This window comes from Carlito syrichta, unplaced genomic scaffold (assembly GCF_000164805.1).
Source record: "Carlito syrichta isolate Samal-C Ts95f unplaced genomic scaffold, Tarsius_syrichta-2.0.1 Scaffold287710, whole genome shotgun sequence".
In the NCBI taxonomy this organism is placed as follows: Eukaryota; Metazoa; Chordata; class Mammalia; order Primates; family Tarsiidae; genus Carlito; species Carlito syrichta.
The window spans coordinates 29,803-52,412 of record NW_007231806.1 but is presented as its reverse complement, the minus strand read 5'-3'; the positions used below and the strand labels follow the sequence as shown (position 1 = coordinate 52,412).

General features: G+C 42.3%; 1 protein-coding gene across 3 annotated transcripts in view; it reads right to left on the bottom strand.

Moving 5' to 3' along the window:
* The window catches only part of CNOT6 (CCR4-NOT transcription complex subunit 6), a 49,189-nt gene that overhangs the window by 11,566 nt on the left and 15,013 nt on the right, over positions 1-22,610 (bottom strand). For all 3 annotated transcript variants that reach the window (XR_503996.1, XR_503997.1, XM_021709914.1), the window contains exons 2-3: positions 12,563-12,749; positions 10,685-10,770 (exon numbers count right to left, since the gene is read on the bottom strand). Coding sequence is in view for 1 of the 3 variants with exons in the window: in XM_021709914.1 (XP_021565589.1) it covers positions 10,685-10,770; positions 12,563-12,749 (273 nt within the window). In the remaining 2 variants the exon portion in view is untranslated. The remainder of the gene's footprint in view (positions 1-10,684; positions 10,771-12,562; positions 12,750-22,610) is intronic.

Sequence of the window (22,610 nt, the reverse complement as noted above, 5' to 3'; positions counted from 1 at the left end):
AAACTCTGAATTGAAACAAGATACTGAGTCTTCACAAGTAAGAAACAGAAGTAAACTAGAGAACTCTGCTTCCAGGCAGACGCAGTGAATACCCCTCTCAATTCTTCCCACTAAGCACAACTAAAAACCGGCAACTGCGTGCAAAGCAAATATGCAACTGGGGCGTGGTGTGGAAGCAGAAGGCCAAGCTCTCAGGGCCTGAGGGCAGTGTGGTGCCCAGCCCCTGGTCTCACTTTTGCCTCATATATCCCAGACACAGTGCTGAAGAAGCTGGGAGCATGGAAACAAAATATCCCAATGAAAGCTGGGACCAGCAAGAGCTGCCTGAAAGACAAAAGTTTTAGGTAAGAGTCACTCTACTCCAGCTCAACCCCAAGGGAACAACGTGGCCCCCCTCCCCCTCAGTCACGAGATGGCCAAGGAGAGCTGAGACCTTGGCCATCTCCCAGCAGGGGTAAGGCCGCACCGGTGCCCCGTGTAAGGAGGCTGCAGGAGGAGCCCCGATTGCCAGTGACAGCAGAGGCTGTGAGAAACCTGAACTTCTACTTCCCCTGGCAGTAAGGAGACAGGACCCACTTCCCAGGCCAAAATGGTGTTAGAGAGAGCCAGCTAAGACAGAAAGTCTAGACAGGCACAGTGGCTCACGTCTATTATCCCAGCACTCTGGGACCCTGAGGCAAGAGGATTGATTGCCTGAGCACAGGAATTCAAGACCGCCTGGGCAATGTTTCGTTCTATAAAAATTTAATTAACCAGGTGAGGTGGCTCGCATCTGTAGTCCCAGGTACTCAGGAGGCTGAGGCAGGAGGATCACCTGAGCCCAGGAGATCATGGCTGCGGTGAGCCATGATTGTGCCACTGCACTCCAGCCTGGGCAACAGAGTGAGACCCTAACTCCAAAATAAAATAGAATAAAATTAAAAGTTTAAATAAGCTCTAGAGTCTCATAAGATAATATGAATAAGTCCAGTTTCAACTGAAAATTGCTCATCACACCAAGAACCAAGAATATATCAAATGAAATAAGATAAGCAATAGATTCCAACACTGAGGTGACAGAAACAGAATTATCTGACCAGGATCAAGCATAACGACAAAAATGCTTCAATGAGACATTACAATCATGCTTGAAATAAATGAAAAAACGTTTCTCAAAAAAGCCAATAGTGTGAAAAACAGGCTGAGAACTGTTCCAGACGGAAGTTTGCAGAGATTGTAGCTATCCAACAAGACAGTGATCAGAAACCAGATCCTATGACAGAAGGCAAAAGCATTGTATACATTATGAAATTGGCTTATGGGTATTGTCAATCGACAAAATTGGAACCTAGACTATAGATAGGTAAACTGCATCAATGCTAAATGTCCTGAAGTTAATAACTAAACTGTAGCTATACAGGACAATATATGTATTCTTAGGAAATACACACTTAAGTATAAAAACAAAGGTATATCTAAAAAAAGAAAAAACAAGAAGACTCAGCAAAGAAAAGGAAAGTTCTGGCAAATAAACAAAACATATAAAATTAGAAATGAAAAATAAAATAGATAAAATAAAAATCTCAGCAGATCGGCTCACCAGCAGAACAAAGCACAAAAGAATCAGCAGCTGGAAGACAGAATGACAGAAATGGCCCCATCTGAACAGCAGAAAACCAAAGTAAACAAATGGCAAAAAAGAGCAGAATATACCTGGGACTGGAGGGACTACCACAAAAGACCTCAGTTCTGGAAGCTGAGGGCAGAGAGGACAGGGCTGGAAAAGTACCCAAAGAAAAATGGCTGAAAAAGCAAAAATCTGGCAAGAAATAGAAACCTAGCGATTCAGGAAGTAGAGCGAACCCTCAAACAGGAAAACCCAAGGAAACCCACAACAGAACTAAAATTCTAAAAACTAAAGACAAAAAACCGTCAAAAAAAACAGAGGCAAACCTCCCCTGTAAGGCAAACAAATTTGAACAACAGACAGATTTCTCATCCCAAACCATGGAAGCCAGGAGGAAGGAGCAAAATATTTTTCAAGTGTTGAAAGAAAACCACCAAACCCATAACCCTATACCCTGTGAAAACACGTCCCTGAGGAATGAAGGAAAAACAGACATTCTTCAATGACAAAAAGCCAAGAAGCTCTGTTGCCAGTAATCTACCCAAAGGGAACTACCAAAGACATTCCCTAAACAGGAAATGATAAAAGGAGGAAGGCTGGGCCACTAGGAAGGAAGAAACAAATATGGTAAACAAAAAACAAAAAATACATGAGCTTTGCTTAAGCTTTCTAAATCAAATATGAGAGTTAAAAGTTTGTAACAGTGACACGACTCTAAATACATACAGAGAAAATATTCTGAATAATTATAAATAGAGTGCAATAAAAGGATAAAAAGAGTGAAGGCTTCTATATTTCACTTGAACTGGTAAAACAGCAACACCACTAGTTTAAGATTAAGTTATGTAGACACAGTGTAATACCTAGAGTAGCCACTAAAAATCTATACAAATATATACACAACAGATACATAAAAATGGATATCTAAATTACGTTTTATAAATAACCCATCGGAAAGGAAAAAAAAGAAAAGTGAAAAACAGAAAACAGGATAACAAGCAGAAAACAAGAACAAAAATAAAATGGCAGATTTAGGCCCTAACTCATCAATAACCACCTTAAATGTAGATGGTCTGTCTAAATACACGAGAAAATCATGAAGAAGCATGACCCAACTGTATCTTGCCCACAGAAACTCAGCTCCAACATGACAACAGAGGCAGAAAAGAATGGTGACAGATACGCAGCACACAAAGCTGGCCAAGGGGAACAGGAGTGGCCAGTGATCATCAGATAACATCATCTCCAGGGTGAATGAAATGGCCAGAGATAAAGAGTGACATCACATATTGATAAAGTCAGTCCCCCAAAGAGATACACAGCCACTGTAAATTGCTTCCAAATAAGAGAACTAAAAAGTATGTGAGGCAAAACTGATAAACCTGAAAGGACAAATCTACAGCCATAGCTGGAGACTTCAAACTCCCCCTCCGCAGCTGACAGAACTTGACGAAAACCTCTACACCGCCAATCAAATAGGTTACTATAATATACAGAACCTAACAGACATTTATGGAACATTTTACCCAATAGCAGTAGAATACACATTCTTTTCCAGTGCTCGAGGAACATATACCAGAATGGACCATATCCTAGGCCATAAAACAAACTTCAATTACAAAGAACTGAAATCATATAGAATGTACTCTCTGACTACCAGGAAATCACATTAAAAATCACCAAGTAGCCGGGCTCGGTGGCTCAGCCTGTAATCCTGCGCCTTGGGAGGCTGAGGTGAGTGGACTGCCTGAGCCTGCGGGTTCGAGACCCACCTGGGCAACTTGGTGAGACCTCATCTCTACAATAAATCAAAAAAACTAGCCGGGCGTGGTAGCGCACACCTGTAGTTCCAGTCACTTGGAAGGCTGGGGCGGAAGGATCACCGGGGCCCAGCAGGTCGAGGCTGTGGTGGCCGGGAGTGGCCACTGCACTTCAGTCTGGGCGGCAGAGTGAGACTCCAACTCAAAAAAAAAAAAAAAATCAACAAGTAAGCCAAGTGCAGGTATGTACCTGTAGGCCCAGCTACTCGGGAGACGGAGGTGCGAGGACTAATTGAGCCTGAGGAGTTTGAGGCTAGCCTGAGCAACAAAGGGAGACTCTGAAAAACAAAATAAAACGGAAAGACAATAGGAAAATCTCCAAACACTGAGTGAATTATAGATTACAGGTCAAAGAGAAAGTCCAAGGAAAATTTTAAAATGTACTGAGCTAGGCAAAATAAAAACCAATCAGAACATGTGTCTGGACACACATGCAAGAGGAGAGAAAGTCTCAGTTCAGTGATCTAAGCTGCCACCTCAAAAGCCTAGAGAACAGAGACAGGCCCAAAGCAAGGAGGGAAATACTAAAGAATAGAACTCAATGAAATGGAGAACTGAAAAACAGCAGAAGGCAAATTTAAAAGCTGTTTCTCTGAAAAGATCAATAAAACTGACAAACCTGTGACAAGATTGACCAAAAAAAAAAATGGCTGGAAGTGGTGGCTCACGGCTGTCATCTTAGCACTTTGGAAGGCCGAGACAGGAGGAGCAAGACCAGGAGTTAGAGATCAGCCTGGGCAACACAGCAGGACCTCAGATAGGTGTGGTAGTACATGCCTGTAGTCTTAGGTACTCGGGAGGCTGAGGCAAGAGGACTGCTGGGCCCAGGAGGCTGAGGCTATAGTAAGTTGTGATCATGTCACTACACTCTAGCATCGGTGACAGAGTGAGACCCCAACTCAAAAAAAAAAAAAAAAAAAAGACAAAAGTTTCCATTATCCGGATTGAAACGGTATCACTACCAACCCTGTACATCAAAGGGTAAAGGTAATACTATGAACGACTCTACATGCGTAAATTTAGTAACAAAGATATAATGAACCACATCCTTGAAAAACACACATTATCAACAGCTCATCTGTTGTGAAACAGACAACTTGAATAGTCCTACAAATATTAGAAAGATGAGTTTGCAATTTAAAAGTTCCCCAAAAAGAAATCTCCAGGTTAAAATGTTTTCACTGGAAAATTCTACCAAATGCTTAAAGAAGAATTAAAATTAATTCTAAAGAATCTCTTCCAGAAACCAGAAGACCAGGGAACACTTTCAAAGTCACTATATGAAGCTAATATTACCCTGATACCAAAAACAGACAGAAAGGATAAAAATAAAGCAAACAACCAAACCAGAACAAAAGGAAAGCTACAGACCAATATCCCTCATGCATATAAAGGCAAAAATTCCTAGCTGGGTGCAGTGGCTCATGCCTATAATCCCAGCACTTTGGGAGGCTGAGGTGAGAAGACTGCCTCAGCCTAGAGGTTCAAGACCAGCCTAGGAAACTTGGAGAGACCTCATCTCTACAATAAACCAAAAAATTAGCTGGGTGTGGTGGCATGTGTCTATAGTTCCAGCTATTTGGAAGGCTGAGGCAGAAGGACCGCCTGAGCCCAGCAGGTCGAGGCTGCAGTGGCCGGGAGCATGCCACTACACTCCAGCCTGGGCAACAGAGTAAGAAATCAATTCAAAAAAATAAATAAGGGCAAAAATACTTAAGAAAATATTAGGAAGCAGAATGAGCAATAAATTAAAGAATTTTATCCCATGACGAAGCAGTATTTACTCCAAGAATGCAAAGCTGGGTCAATATTGTGTATGCTCTTTATCATTCTGAAAACATTATACTGCCGACATTATACTTAGTAGTGAACAAATAAACACATTCTAAGATCAGGAGCAAGGAGGGATGCCTGCGCTCACAACCCTTATGTAACACAGCACTGTCAGTTCTAGTTAATGCAACATGACAAGACAAGGAATGAAAAGGAAGAAACAACAGAATCTCTACTTGCAGGTGACGTGATGATTTTCTGCACAGAAAAGCCCAAGAAGTCCACAAGAAAGCAGAAGACACTTCTCAAACTTTTATAAGTGAGCACAACAGAACAGCAGGATACAAGACAAACCCACAAAAATCTACTGTGTTGCATAATGACGTTGTGGTTAACAACAGACCACATGCACAACATACTGTAGTTTTACTCTACTTTTTTTTAATGCTTAGATGCACAAGTCCTTACCACTGTGTTACAGCTGCCTTTGATTTGCAGGATAGTAATATTCTGTACAGGTTTGTGTGAGTGCATTCCATGATGTTCACATGACAATGCAATCACGTAATGACATATTTCTCAGAATTATCTCCATGGTTAAGTGATGCATGCCTATACATCTACATACTTGGAATCAACACATGGACAGTAGAGTTTACAATACAAACCATTTATAGTCACTCAAAACAAAAAGGCTTAGATACATTTAACAAAACATGTACAGAATTTGTACACCCAAAACTACGTAACACTGATGAAAAAAGGCAAAAGGCAATCGAAATAAATGGAGACAAACAGCTTGTTCATGAACTGGACAACTCAACACAGTAAATAAGTCAGTTCTCCCCAATTTGACATACAGGTGTAAGACAATTCCGATCATGCTTTCAGTAGTATTTTTTGCAACTATATTCTTTACTTTGTTTGAGTGTTCGTTTGAGTCAAAGTCTCACCTTGTCACCCAGACTGCAGATGGAGTGCAGTGGCCCCACCATGGCTCACCACAGCCTCTCCTGGGCTCAGGAGATCCTTCTGCCTCAGCCTCCTGAGTAGCTGGCACTACAGGCGCACACCACCACACCCAGCTACTTTTTTTATTTTTTGTAGAGACGAGGTCTCACTATGCTGCCTAGGTCTTGAACTCCTAGTCTCAAGCGATCCTCCTACCTCAGCCTCCCAAAGTTCTAGGATTACAGGCATGAGCCACCGTACCCAGCTAATCGTTTTTGCAACTACGTTCTAACATTTATAGCAAAAAAGCAAAGAGAAAAAAAATCTTGAAAAAGACTAAAGTTGAGGAAGTAGTTTATCCTATTTCAAGACTTACCCCCAATACAGTTTAACTATATGTTACTGGCAGAAGAGTAGATATACAGAGCAATGGAACAGAACAGAGAATCCAGAAAGACGCCCACGCAGGTGTGGCCGACTGACCTTTGACAGAGGTACAGAAGCAGCTCAGTGGAGCCAAGATCACCTTTCAACAGCAAGGCTGGCGTGACATCCACAATCTAACAACCAACCCCAGGCTGATCCCTCACGTCCTGTAACTCAATCTTAAATCAAAATGGGTCAGACTAAATGCCAAACAATAAACCATAAAACTTCCAAACAAAACTTGAGGGAAAATCTTTGGGATTTAGAGCTATTCAAGGAGTTCTTAGACCCATAAAAGAAATAACTGATAAGCTGGGCTTCATCAAAATGCAAAGCGTTTGCTATACAAAAGACCCTGTTCAAAGGATGAAAAGACATGCTACAAACTGGGGGGAAATATGTGCAAACCACATATCCCAAAAAGGACTAGTGCCTAGAATATACCCGTAAAAAGGCAGGCAATCCAATTAGAACATGGACAAAGACATGAAGAGATGCTTCACCGAAGAAAACAAAGCAGATGACAAATAAGCACATGCAAGGATGTTCAACATCCTTAGCCATCAGGGAAAGGTAAGTCAAAGCCTCAAGGTGTGACTACACATCTACCAAATGGCAAAGATAACAGTGACAAGAGCAAATGCTGGTGGGGATGCGGAGAAGCAGGACCACCCATCACAGCCAGTTGGAATGGAGTTTTGGAAATTTCTTTAAAAACTAAACATGCAGCCCCCAAACGACCCAGCAATTAATTGCACAACCGGGCATTTGTCTTAGAGAAAGGAAGACTTATATTCACACAGCCACATGTACGTTGAACATTCACAGCAGCTTTACTGGTAACACCCAAAAGTTGGAAGCAACCCAGATGTCCCTCAATAGGTGAGTGGTGAAACCAATCCAGAGACATACCGCGGATACTACTCACTGATGAAAAGGAACACACTACCAGTACATGCAATAATTGGGCTGACGATCCAAAGAGCTGACCGGAGTGGAAAGGTCAGCCTCTCAAGGTTACAGACATATGATTCCATTCAGTAATTTTGAAATAGCAGAACTACAGACGTGGAGAACTTAACAATGGTTGCCAAGAGTTACGGAGTGATGGGGGTGGAAGAAAGGAGGTTTGGCAATAAAAGGGCAGCAAGAGGGATCCCTGGTGATGGAAATGTTCTGTACCTGTTTACACTGACACACAAATGGATGAGGGAGGCCCCTCAAAAAAACGGCTTTTATAAAAAGCTGCGTATTTATTCTAAAGTATTAAACTTCAGTCGCCTTCAAAGTACTCTCCACTTAACGCAAGATACCCATCGAGACGCTTTCCACAGCTCAAAACAGTTTTGAACTCATCAATTTGTATGCCTTTTAGTGCTTCTGCTGTTTCTGGTTTCACCTCTTCCACATCAGCAGAAGGTTTCCCTCTAAGGTCTTCTTTCATCCGGGAAAACAAGAAAAAGTACTTGGGGTGAGATGGGGTGAATGGGGGGACATGGGGATCACGCTGCTTGGGTCAAAAACTGCGGAACATTCAGCCCAGCGTGGGCAGGTTCGTGGTCGTGGTGGAACACCCAGTCGGCCGCTGGCCACATCTGATCCACAAATCATGATGCAACCCTCTCAAAACTTCCAGGTAAAAACTATGTTTGACCAATTGATCTAGAGGAACAAACTGAAAGTAAACCACAAGGGGCCCATCCTCCAGAAGACAATTCTGGGTGTTTTGGGGTCTCCCCTTATATACATTTATGGGGCACAAAGTGATGTCCCCACACACGCATACACTGTGGAATGATCAGATCTGACTGGTTAACATATTCATCATCTCACATCCTTGTTTCTTTGTGGTGAAAACATTTAAGGTCCATTCTTTTAGCTGCAGTAAAATACACCGTGCATTATTACTGCGACAGTCACCGTGCTGGGCAACAGATCACCACGCCACCTCCTCCTAACTGAAAGCCTCTGACCAACTTCCCCCCGCTCCCCCCAGCCTCTGGAAAACAGTCTACCCTCTATTTCTGAGTCTGACTTTTTAGACTCCATGTGTGAGTGAGCTCATGCAGCATGTGTCTCTCGGTCCTGGTTTGTTTCACAAAGCCTGTCTGCTGCCAGCTCCGCTTGCCATACCGTGAACTACAGTTTTGACAGATGCTACCATCGGGGGAAACTAGGTGAAGGGCACAGGACTGTGCTACATGATTTTTTACAAGTGCATGTGAATCTATAAGCATATTAAAAGTTTAAGAAAAAAAGCAAATGAGTATCTGAAGTCACAGTCCTGCCTTTCACTGTAGCATGATTCTGAATATAAAAAAATGGGGAAAAAAAGTGAAGCACACAAGACTTACACAGTCAACCTTAAAGACAGTATGAATGGAATCATGAAGCAGAAATACTGTGGTCCTGTGGGACTGTATGATGTAGCAAACAGACAAGACTCTGAAGAGACACATCTGCATCTTCCAAATAACTAACAGGTATCATGAGAAATTAACGACAGAAGTTTTCAGAGAGGGCAAAGATAATATAGTTACTTTAAGAAGTAGCTAGCACGACATCTGAATTAAAGTGTAAACTGCAGAAGCTCAAAAAAATAAGATTTGCCCAAAAAAGCGGAAATCAGTGAAAAGAAAACTACTGTTACAGACAGAAGTGTAACACAGTGCAACAGGGTATCTGGGATAGAGAAATGTCTCTTTGAAACGGTACTTCCAAGGAAGCCACGTAAAAGTCAAGAGCTAGAACGGCAAAGGGCCTTTTTGAATGAGGAGCCAGGGGCTGCATCAGGGACGAAGGAGCCTTAGTCATGCCCTGCGCGGTAAGCCCTGGCAGCCAGAGACTCCCTGTACGGTCTATGAGGATGCAGAGTTGTGACTGACGACCCTCGCTCCAAACCGTCTGTGAAAATCCCTGGTGAAGGCAAGTGGCGACTTGCAAAACCTGTACTGTAAGACTGCAAAACTTGACCCAGAAGGACATACAAGAGTGGCCACCCTGCCAGGAGGGTTGGAAGAGGACCACGGGGTCCGAGCACTCTGCCATGCTCCAAAGTCTTCAACTTCACAATCAACACACAAGTAACAGGACATTCCCCATCAGTTCCAGCAGGCAGTACATGGACACTCTGCCACACAGTACTTTTCTGTTCCTTAAATTTAAAAACAGAACACAAAGAAAAAGAGCTGGGCTGAGAGACAGAACAGAAAAAGGAATCTTCCTCTTATACTTTACTGGCTTTATTTTAAGCAGCCTCAGCCAATCCAGCCCACACAAATGAAACTTTCCAAAGAACCATTTACCAAACATTTGAAAATGCAGATTTGTGTTTTTTCATTTATTCTTAAAAATTGTTAGTCGTGTAATATGTGAAATGGATTTATGGGAAGAAAAACCTCATTTTATAACTGTATTCAAAAAACTAAGAGTACAAAATCTTGAAGACTTCATCCAGTTACTTTTGATACATTTTTTAGGAAGCAATTACTCAGTAGACTGGGCATATCTTACCCAAGACTGATGAAGAATCATTTAATATAATAATAAATTTACAAGTATGGACATATTATTAAAATGTGACTTTTAATCTTACTGATTTCCAAAATGCATATTTCCTAATGATTCTTGCTGGATCAATTCTGTCCCCAACTGCTAGCATATTCATCTAGTCCTCATACATCAAGTTTTAGAAATTATGCTTTAAATCCCAATTTTATAAGCAGGTTCGTCGAATGGATCAAAATTTTCTACTGCCTGTTTTCTGTACTTTGTGAGAGTCTCCATATTTTGAGACTTGAACATAAGAAAAAAAGCTGTTTATAGTATGAGAAAATAAACAAAGTAAGGCCTTGGGAATGTATCATCAGAGCACAGGGTTCATTAAGCAGAGGCAGAAAAGACTGGGCCAGGAGCAAAAGAGAACACCAAGACTAGCAGACAGGCTACAGCCCACAGACGAGAGACTCGACTGGAATGCACCCAAGAAACTGACAAAGGCTGGGGAAAATGAGGCTGCCAAAACATCCCCAGACAAGAGAATCCCTCTCGGCTCCTTTGGAGTCAAGGACACACACACACCACAAGAAGCACAAACATGAAGTCATACCTTTCAGGCCTAAAGTCTGCAACTGAAACAGTTTTCCCAGCTCAAAAGGTAGAACTCGTAACAGGTTGTTATTTAAATGGAGCTCCCTGTTGATGAAGTCAGAAAACACATTAACCTTTGACTGTTAAACTCCGCTGTATAATTTCTAGGAACATACGTGCCTAAGAATGATAAAATGTTATATGATATTCCAATGTTTAGTACAGTATTTCTTGAACTACATGTGCTCAAAAAAAAAGGAAAATGCCACAGACCAATACTTTTATAAAATACAGGAAAAAAAACAAGCTACTAGAAAAATGAGACAAGGAAAAAAAAGATAAAACATAAGCCCCAATAATTTTTAAAAAGCACTGGAGTCAAGAGACATGTACAAATATTCTCAAGGGCTACATCATCTCATGCAGACCGACAGCACCGGGTTGTCCCTCCAGCGCCAGTCCACAGAGCACCCCGGGCAGCACTGTTCTATCACACAGGGTCACTCCATGTATTAAGAACATTGAAACGATAAAGCCTAACATGTGAACTGTTAAGAGAACTAAAATGATCACACAGTAACAACTCAAAAGAGCTTATGACAGCTGCACAATTACGTTTATGATTCCTGTTTACTAAAGTTCCACTTCAGAAATAACAGCAGCTGCATCAATACTCAGGATTATCAATAATCTGTTTTGGATAGATATTCATTAATACAAATGTCAAAGGAATCTTCAATAGGGGAAAAACTAGAGAGCCAACACTGAGACACGGGCAATTTCCTGGATTTTTATTTATCAATTTTTAGTTGTGAAGAAAATCTATTTCTATAATCCTGGGTTTGAAATGTAAATGAATCCTGGTTACTACTGAGGCCATAAATTGACGTGAGAAACTAGTTCTGAATAATTGGCTCCTGCTTATTTCCACATACAACACGCAGAAAAGGAAGTCCTTCAAGTATATTTGTGTCCGAGGATTAAATATGGTCCGGGTGGATACGGATTAAGCCTAGAAAAATGCCAAACGGCTAGACTGGCAGCAACAGAGAAACTTTCACAAATCCCTTACTCCTTTTTCCGACGTGGCAACTGGCGGAAGGCAGCAGAAAGGCCAGTGGACCCATGAAGAAAAGGCAAGTCATACGAAATGGACAAGACATTCCACTGGGATTAACACAGCAGTTAGAATCCAACTTTTTATTTAACTTGGGTAGATCTTATCTATCTTATAAAACAGAGGTAATAAGAAAAATAGTAATTGTCATTTGTTAAAATACAGCATGTGCCAGGTAGGGAGCTAGTGGCTTTTTACCCATTATCTCAAATATCCGTAAATCCTGGGTTAAGAAGCTTACCCGAGATCACACGGCTTGTAAAGGGCAAAGTTAAGATCCCAACCTGAACTCCATGTGGATTCCAAATTCTATACAACACACCAGAGTCCACCAAATGTAATACCTCATTCTAGCTTCTTTCACATCCAGACTTTACTGCTATCATACGTACAAGCCCTGAGATGGCAAAAAGGTTTCGCCAGTTGACAATGATTTCCTGGGCCCTGTGGTAAGGATGTATGGCGCCCAACTGTCTGTCTCAGGTGAGTATCTGGAATAACACAAGTGTCTTATACTTGTTGCACTTACTTTGTCCAAAAATTAGTGTTCGAGAGTAAAGTACGTTACACAAAACAGCAATAAAAAAAAAAGTCAGGTAATGAATGGCTCTACCTAATTTATTATTAGATGTCATTCAATTTTCCCAAAAAAACACTTTTCATAAAGGATATAGTTATGTTTACTTTTATTCAAATACCATTAACTGAATAGTGTTGTTTCCTAATGCAACAAATGCTATATTTTGCTCTGGGGGTATGTACTAAGCTGAATTTGCATACCTGAGTGATACCATGTTTCCGAGTTCTGCTGGTAAACTACGGATCTTATTAGAGGACAGGTCCAGATATACCAGATTGTGAAGCTTGGCAATGTCTGAAGGAATGCGGGACAGGGAATTGTCACTCAAATGCAAAGCTGTCAAGTGAGTTAGTGACCACAAAGATGAGCTTAAGCTTCTTACTTTTCCTGTAAGAGAAGAAAAAGCAGGGAAGGGTTATATGCTGTTCTCTACAACTTGGTTCAGGGTTAAATAAGATTTAGTTGTTTTGATGAATGACTTAAATTATTATCCAAAAACATGGGAAGGGGCTAACAGGGGAAATCTTACCTACTCTAGAAAAACTCACTGCTGTGATTAAGTTATACACTCACCACCTAGCAGATTAAAACAAATTCAGGCCAGGTGTCGTGGCTCACGTCTGTAATCCCAGCACTTTGGGAGGCCAAGGCAGGAGGAATGCTTGCGCCCAGGAGTTTGACACCAATCTGGGCAACAGAATGAGACCTCATCTCTACAAAAAATTGAAAAATTAACCGAGCATGGTAGTGCACACCGGTCATCCCAACTACTTGGAAGCTGAGGCGGGAGGTTCACCTAAGCCCAGGAGGTCGAGGCTGCAGTGAACTGCACTCCAGTCTGAGAGAGAGAGAGCAAGACTCTGACTCAAAACAAAAACAAAATACAAATTTAATACATCAATACTTACACTGCATCTTTACTTTTAGAAGCACAAAAGGAGTGTGTCCTTTAAATGGCACCAGATGTGAGAGGAAAAGAACGATCAACTTATAGTAGAGCCAAGTCTAATTTCTAAGCACCAAATGATTAAGCTGGTCTTAGGCAAAACGAAACACGACTCTAGTATCCCAGCGGCTGCTCACATCTGTAATCCAAGTGCCTTCCCTCTTAGCGCGGCAAGGTGCACATCAGTCTCTCATCTGCACTTCACAAAACAAGAATTGTGCATTCTGCCTAAGCACAGAAAGGAAAACAAAATACTCTCCACTTAGCTGAGTCCTTAGACTGGATTAGATCCTCCGGGTTCAGCCTCCCAGGGACCTGTGATTGCCAAGGCCACAACTAAATACAGGCATGTGACACCGCACTCAGCTAATTTTTTAATTTTTTTGTAGAGATGAGGTCTCGCTACGTTGTCCAGGCTGGTCTCAAGCTCCCGGGCTCAAGTGATCCTCTTGCCTCAGCCTCCCAAAGTGCTGGGATTACAGGTGTGAGCCACCACACTCTGCTGAAACTTCTACCTCTAATCAAGATGGAATAACAGGAACTAAATTTACTATCCCACCTGCAACAACTTTAATCTCAGATATATAAATGAATCAACAAATTTCAGAGATCAGACACCAACCAGGGCAGGAGAGTGATTCCTGAAAGATGGGAACAACCCAGTGGATGCTGTATTTGCCTCAGTTTACTTCCTAGACAGGATTTGCAGAAGGCGGCCCAAGTCAGGGGTGCCAGGTGGAGCCCAGTGACCTCCCATGGGCTCCAGAGACAGAGAAGGTCCAGGGAAGCCACAGAGACTCGAATTCAGGATGCAGAGTCCAGAGAGAAGAGAGGTGAGCAAAGAGGCCGGAGACTGGAAGATGGTCCCTGCATGCTGATCAGCACACACATGTGAGAAAAGCACCCAGGACTGCGAAAGCCACCCAGAATGAGTTCCTGTGCACCACAGGGAGAACAGCTTGTGGGTGCAGAGCTCCACTCTGGGATGACAAAATGTTCTCCCGTGGACTGCGTCAGATGCAGACAACTCTGTGAATATGCAGAAGCCACTACACGTACACTTGAAATGGGTGGACTGCATGGAGTGTGAATTGTATCTCAAGCTTTACAAAAAAGAGGGAGAAAGGCAGAAAACTGTCCACATTTGATGAACACTTACAGATACAAAAGTCTCGATGAACCCAAGCATAAGAAAATCCCATAAAATTTAGCAAAGAAAGAAAATTACATGAAGGCACATCTTAATCAAATGATTTAAAATAAATAGTTAAAAGAAAAATCTAAAAAGTAGCCAGGGGAAATATATTTTACACAGAGGAGCAAAGTAAAAACATCAGCAGACTTCTAGCTGTAAACAATGCACGAGAGAAGAAGGGGAGCAGCCTTTAATGTACTCAGAATAAAAGTCCTGGCACCCTAGCAGCTCAGCAAAAGTAATCTTTCAAAAACAAAGGCAAGTTACACACTTTTTCTGATACAGGTTAAACATTCCTGAGCTGAAATACTCCAAAATGTAAAACTTTGTGAGTGATGACATGAGATAGTGACACCTTTGCTTTCTGATGGTTCAATCCAACAAACTTTGTGACCAAAATTATTTTAAATATTGTATTAAATTACCTCCAAGGTATGTATATAAGGCATATGTAAAGCATAAATGAATTTCATGTTTAGACTTGGCACTCATCCTCAAGACATCATTATATTTATTTATATACGTGTGTGTATGCATATTTCCCAAAACCCAAAAACAGCTGAAATCCGAAACACTTCAGGTCTCACTTCAATTAAGGGATATGAAACCTGTATAGGGAAGCTGAAAGAATTCACTGCCAGCAGACCCACTCGACAGGAAATTAGAGAAGATTCCCTAGGCAGAGAAGAAACAGAATACCAGACGGAAATCTGCACTGAGAGAAAGGAATGAAGAGCATCAGAAGCAGTGACTATGTGGGGAAACATAAGAGAGACACTTTTCTTGTATTTTAAAGCTATTTTTAAAATAACTGACTAAAGCAAAATTAAAAAGAAAATACTGTGGGTTTTATGAGACATGCAGAAGTGACATGACAGAAGCATCAAGGACAGAAAGAAGAAACAAAAGCACACCGCTGCGTTCTTATCTGCATGTGAAGTGGTGTGGTATTACTTAGAAGTACACAGTAGTAAGTTAAACACTTCTACCATGAAACTCTAATTAATATAATAAAAAGCTATGGCCAAAAAAGTCAACAAAGGAGGTAACACGGATGATTTTTACGAGTCAATTATTTCAAAACAAAGCAGAAAAAAAGAAATAAATACTACAAAAATATAAACAGTATGAATAAAAGACAAATTGCAAACTGGTGAGTATAAATCCAACCATAAGAACAACCACACTAAAAATTAAATGGGTTAATCACGTCAAATAAAATGAATAGATTGTCAGTTTACATTTTCAAAAGATACCCAATCACACCTCAAATATAAAAACAAACAGGATATGAGTATGGAAAAAAAGTAAATCGCCGAGCTTGGTGGCTCAGCCTGTAATCCCAGCACTTTGGGAGGCCAAGGCGAGTGGATTGCCTGAGCCTGCAGGTTCAAGACCCACCCAGGCAACTTGGTGAGACCTCGTGTCTACAATAAATAAAAAATTAGCCGGGTGTGGTAGTGCACACCTGTGGTTCCAGTTACTTGGAAGGTTAAAGCAGAGCCCAGCAGGTCAACACTGGGGTGGCCATGAGCATGCCACTGTACTCCAGCCTGGGCAACAGAGTAAGACTCCAACTCAAAAAAAAAAGAAAAGAAAAAAATTATATCAGACAAAGCAGATTTCAGAGTAAAGTATACTCAGAGAGATAAATGTCATTTCACAATGATAAAGGGGTCAATTCATCAAGAGGATATAAATCCTAAATGTTCACGCAACTAATAACAAAGCATCAAAATACTTGCACAAAACCTGATAAAACTGCAAGAAGAAATCCAGTCAGAGATTTCAGAACCCCTCTCTCAATAACCAAGGACCAAAAAAAAAAGAGAGAATACAGAAGACTTAACACCATCCACAAACTAATACATATAGAACACTATACCCGATAACAGCATAGTTGTATGTTTTTTTCAAGGGCACAAGGAATATTTACCAACACAAACCATGCATTGGGCCATAAAACAAACCTCAAAAAAGTCAGAGATTAAAATAATGAGAAGTATGCTTTCTGACAAAAGTATGCTGGAATTAAATTAGAAATCAATAAAAATATCTGAAAAATTCTCAAATATTGGCAATTAAATAACGCTATGATCAGAAGCAATCAAAAAGGTAATTAAAAAGTATCTTGGCCAGGCTCGGTGGCTCAGCCTGTAATCCTGCGCCTTTGGGAGGCTGAGGTAAGTGGATTGGCTGAGCCCGTGGGTTCAAGACCCGCCTGGGAAGGCAAGACCTCATCTCTACAATAAATCAAAAAATCAGCTGGGCGTGGTGGCGCATGCCTGTAATTCTGGCTACTCAGAAGGCTGAGGCGGAAGGATCGCCGGAGCCCAGCAGGCCGAGGCTGTGGTGGCCGGGAGCGGCCACTGCACTCCAGTCTGGATGACAGAGTGAGACTCCAACTCAAAAAAAAAAAAAAGTATCTTGGAATTAAAATGAAAACATGTCAAACTTCATGAGTTGCAAATAACGCAGTATTTAGAAGGAAACTTATAATACTATATACCTATACTGGAAAAGAAGTCTCAAACCAGTGACCCTGGCTTCTTCCTTAACAGACTAGTAGAGAAGAAAAAATTAATGCCAAGTAAGTAGAAGAAAGAAGGTAAGTCTAAGAGCAAAGGCCAGCAGCATTTAACAGGGAAAACAGACTGGCCCAATGAACCAAAGCTGGTTCTCTGAGAAGGAGAATAAAACTGGCAAACCTCTAGTTAGGCTGGTGAGAAGAAAAAGAGAAAACACAAATTCCTACTCTGGAACAAAAGGTAAACTCACTACATATTCTACGCATGTTCAAAATACATGGGTCATAAAAAAAATCTGTTCACATGTTTACAGTGACTTTGTTCATGACTTCCAGAAATGGGAACAACCCAAATGTTCAACTAGGAAATGGAAGAACACACAATGATACACGCAGCTACCGGAATGCTACCGAACAATGACAGCTCGTCCACACAACCATACGAAATGCCAAAGGCGACAGCATTATCCCTCATACACAACTTTCTCACAAAGACAAAAATACAGACAGAAAAGGTCAGTGGCTGCCAGTGGCTGTGAGTGAAGGGGGCTGACTACAGTCTCTCAGGTGGGGGCAACAGAGCCACTTTCTTAAAAATAGGGATGACCAGGCTCAGTGGCTCAGCCTGTAATCCCAGCACTTTGGGCCTCTGAGGTGAGTGGATTGCCTGAGCCCGCGGGTACGAGACCAGTCCAGGCAACGTGACAAGCCCTCGTCTCTATAATAAATCCAAAAATTAGCCAGGCGTGGTAGTGCGTGCCTATAGTTCGGGCTACTTGGAAGGCTGAGGCGGAAGGATTACCGGAGCCCAGCAGGTCGACGCTGGGGTGGCCGTGAGTGTGCCACACACTCCAGCCTGGTGACGGAGTGAGACTCCAACTCAAAAACAAAAACAAAAAACAGGGACAGTTTTGCTATGGTTGCCTAGGCTGGACTCCAGCTCCGGGGCCTACAGAACCCTCAGCCTCCTGAACAGCCGGGGGCAGGGGGCCAGCAGAGCAGCTCTGCCTTGGCTTAGTGGTGGCTACACACTGCATGTTTGTCAAATCTTGTGAGACTATACACTAAAGAGGGTGGAGTTTACCGTAAGTACCTCTTAGTTTAAATGAATTACAAAAGGACTATTAAAATATTTTGTACATTATTCTAATAAAGTCAACAAACCATGTGACGCGTACATACTCAGCAAGTAACGGGCACGCTGAATAGGCTGCACATAGTACAGAGACTGAGTCTATTCTTATTAACCTTTCCACAAAACCTTACAGCCAGATGGGCTCACTGGTGAACACTACCAAACATTTAAAGACAAAATAATGTCAATTTTACTCAAACGCATTCAGAACAGAAGATGACGATGCTTTCCAAATCACTCCGAGGTCAACAGCACCCTGATGCCAACCACACAGACAAAAAAGTACAAGGAAACTACAAAGGCTAGGCACGGTGGCTCACACCTGTAATCCCAGCACTTTGGGAGATCAAGGCAGGAGAACTGCTTGAGGCCAGGAGCTTAAGACCAGCAACATAACGAGACCTCACCTCTACCAAAAAAATCAAAAGCTTAGCCAGCAGTAGTGGTGCACACCTGTAGTCTCGACCACTTGGGAGGTTGAAGCAGGAGGATCACTTGAGCCCAGCGGGTTGGGGCTGCGGTGGCCTTGGGCATGCCACTGCACTCCAGCCTGGGCGAGAGTGCGACTCCCTCTCAAAATACATCAATCAATCAAGTAAAAAAGTACAAAACGTGTACGTTTAAGCCTAAATAAGTGTTGGTGAGGGCGTGCATCAGAGACATCTAGGAGGAATATAAAACAAGACTTCTTTACAAACTAGTTTCATGCACTTACCATATGGCCAATTCCATTTTTAGGAAATAAAGGCTATGCCCACATGGATGTTTACAGCAGCTTTACTGTAGTAGCTAAACACCGGAAATATCCCAAAGGCGTTAGAGATGAATGAACACACACACGCCGGCACGTCCACACAAGGGCCTACTACCTAGCAATACAGAGAACGAACGGCGAAAAACCAAGAACATGATGAACCTCAAAGCAGGTATGCAGAGCAAGAGCAGACCCGAAAAGTCCAAAGACAGATAAGGCACATTCTGCACGTCGTTTACATTAAAATCCACACAACGCAAACGAATCCGTGGTCCTACAGAGCAGAGCAACAGCTGCCCGAGCACAGGAGAGGAATGAAGCAAGTCGGCAAGTGGGGAAGGATGACTTGCCGACTCTGGGAACGATGAACACGCTCATTCTTGAGGGTGGGGACGGTTGCACAGGGGCACACATAGGTCAAAATATGCCAATTCACTTTAAATATATGCCGATGTTTGCAAGTCCGCTATACCTCAACAAAGCTGTGTGATGAAATCTATCTTAACCCAAGAAGGCAGTTTCTCCTACTGTGCTATCATTAGAATAGACACACCACAGACTGTTTGCAAAACAAAGTTTATTTACTTACTGTTCAGTTCATAAAACTGAAAACACACAGCTGACACTCAATATGAACAAAGCGCTTAACACATAACCAAGACGTACTGAGTGTCAACCACGATGTTCTTTGCGTTTTGTTTCTGGAGACAGGGCCTCACTGTCCTCTAGGCTGAAGTGTAGTGGCTTGATTCCAGCTCACTGGAGTCTCAGCCCCTGAGGCTCAAGCATCAAGCAGCCTTCCCACCTCAGCCACCTGGCAGCAGGGACTGCAGGCGTGAGACCCCGCCCTTGGCCCCCGCCCAAGTTTTCTACATCTTTCAGCCCTCTTCACTCAAGAAAGAAGAACACGACTCTGAACGCAAACAGAGCCTCTGACTAGAAACAATTTCTCTGAACTTATGAAGATTCATTTTAAATATCTGTAAATTTGTATAGCTAGTTTTCATAATTCTATGACCAGAAAATAAGCTGGCATCTCCACAAGAAGATGAGGTAGAGGGTAACACGAAAGAAAACCACAAAGTCTGTGAAAGCAGAAAAAAATCAAGTGCAAAAATAAATCATACACGCGTTGGAGGGAGGAGGGAGGGGAGGACTCACATCTCTACCATATACCAAAAATTAAGATGGTAAAAAAATAAAAATTCTGGGATAAATTTAAATACTGCCCCCCAAGCATAAAAGTAATGAAAGACAATATTCTAAGCATAATTCAAATCCTATAATCCAAAATATATATATATTTGTCAGATCTGAGTTCCTGAAAAAGCAAAACTTCTATGTAGTGGAGACATCAACACGTATGGAAGCCAAAGAGAAATTATCCATTCATTCAATTAACTTTCTTTCTTTTTGAGTTGGAGTCTCACTCTGTCACCCAGACTGGAGTGCAGTGGCTGCTCCCGGCCACCGCAGTCTCAACCTGCTGGGCTCCGGTGATCCTTGCGCCTCAGCCTTCCAAGTAGCTGGAACTACAGGCGCGCGCTACCATGCCCGGCTAATTTTTTATTCATTTTAGAGATGAGGTCTCGACAAGTTGCCCAGGCGGGTCTCGGGTCTGGTGCAAGGGGATTCAGGTCCTAACTGCAATTCACTCACCTCAGCCTCCCCAAGCGAGGGATTGCAGGCTGAGCCACGGAGCCCGGCTATTCATTTAGTTAACTTTCAGCACTGCTTGCCAGTACGGGAAAGATGACAAACAACACAAATTTCATGTACTTGTGATTTTGTGTGTGTGTGAGCTCTATAATGAAAGGTAAAAGAATGCAAAAAAACAAAAAAGTCAAAGAGAAAATGAACAATGAATAAGAAAGGGTCACTTAAAAAACACAAGGTCAGTCAGGCTCAGTGGCTCAGTCTGTAATCCCGTGCCTTTGGGAGGCTGAGGTGAGTGGATTGCCTGAGCCCGTGGGTTCGAGACCCGCCTGGGCAGCAAGACCTCATCTCTACAATAAATAAATAAAAAAAAAAATCAGCCGAGTGTAGTAGCGCATGTCTGTAATTCCGGCTACTCGGAAGGCTGAGGAGGAAGGATCGCCGGAGCCCAGCATGTCAAGGCCACTGCACTCCAGTCTGGGCGACACAGTGAGACTCCAACTCAAAAAAAAAACAAAAAAAACCCACAAGGTCAGCTATATGAAAAATGTTCATTTTCAGTAATGAAAGAAATACAAATTTAAAGAGTATTCATTTCCATCTATGTGAACAGAAAAATAAGATGAATATCCAATACTGACAAGACTGTGGGGAAAACAGATACACACATTCATTACGGGAAAGATACAATTATATTTTGAAGCCAATCTGATAATATCTACTAGTATTTTGAATGAGGATATTCTGCCCCATCACAATACCACAATTAGTGACTGATTTTACAAAAACACTTGTTCAGATATGCCAAAATATATACTGTTGATAGCAGAGAAAATTTAGGAATGTGAATGATGACTAAGAGGGCATTCCTAATGAAGGACCGGGTCCATCCATGATTCTTTGCAGCCATTCTCTCTAGAATTAGTTACACTCACTGACGTGGAAACGAACCCAAGCCCTAACCCTTCACAAAACTGTTGCTTCACAACAATGAAGAAACGGTTCAGTTTCACTAATCCACTGTTGACTTTACAGGCTTTCCAGGGCATTAACTACTGAAGAGATGACAAGAGCCAACTGTAATCACAAAGGGTGGCAATCTGAACTTTTCCTAAGTCCCAACTCCTGATGAAGGTGAAGAGTGGAACTTCAGGCTCCTAGCAAGGGAAACTGCAGCCTCACAAAAGGAAAACTGTATCCTTAGGTTTGCAAATCGGAGTAAGTGGAAGAGACGAGGCCAGATTAAATTACACTAAGAGCACTAAGAAGAACATCTGGCAGATTAAATATCCAACATAGATCAGCTTGGCAAGGGGAGGATTCCACAATAATGCTAAACTTAAAAATAATAAAGATGGTGGGAAAGGAGACGTCCTCCACACACCAAAGCACACGAGGTTAACAACGGAAGTTCCAATTCACAAGGGCAAACACAGGTGCAAAGGTACACATCACTAGACTTGGTGTGAGGGGATTCATGTCCTAACTGCAGGGAAAGGATGCAGCTTGCTCAAACTCAACAGACCTAAGGTAAGTTAGAGATGATCACGGCAAGGCAAGAAGCCTAGAACCTGAGAATGGAGAAGGAAGCCAGTAAGAGGAAAAGGACAGAAAAAGAGAAACGTGAGAGTGTCATGCTCAAAACAGATGAGCACTGCAGTGTGACGAGAAGGGAGCAGGGTGCACTTTGGGCGGGGGGGGTTTCAGTCTGTGTTCTAAGCAGCTCCACCATTCAACAACTGACGCTGGGAAAGGAAATTGCACAGCGGAGCCACTAAAAGCCTAACAAGCTTATCTTTTTTTTTTTTTTTTTTGAGTTGGAGTCTCACTCTGTCACCCAGACTAGAGTGCAGTGGCCGCTCCCGGCCACCGCAGCCTCGACCTGCTGGGCTCCGGCGATCCTTCCGTCTCAGCCTTCCGAGTAGCTGGAACTACAGGCGTGTGCTACCACACCCGGCTCATTTTTGATTTATTAGTAGAGACAAGGTCTCGCCAAGTTGCCCAGGCGGGTCTCGAACCCATGGGCTCAGGCAAT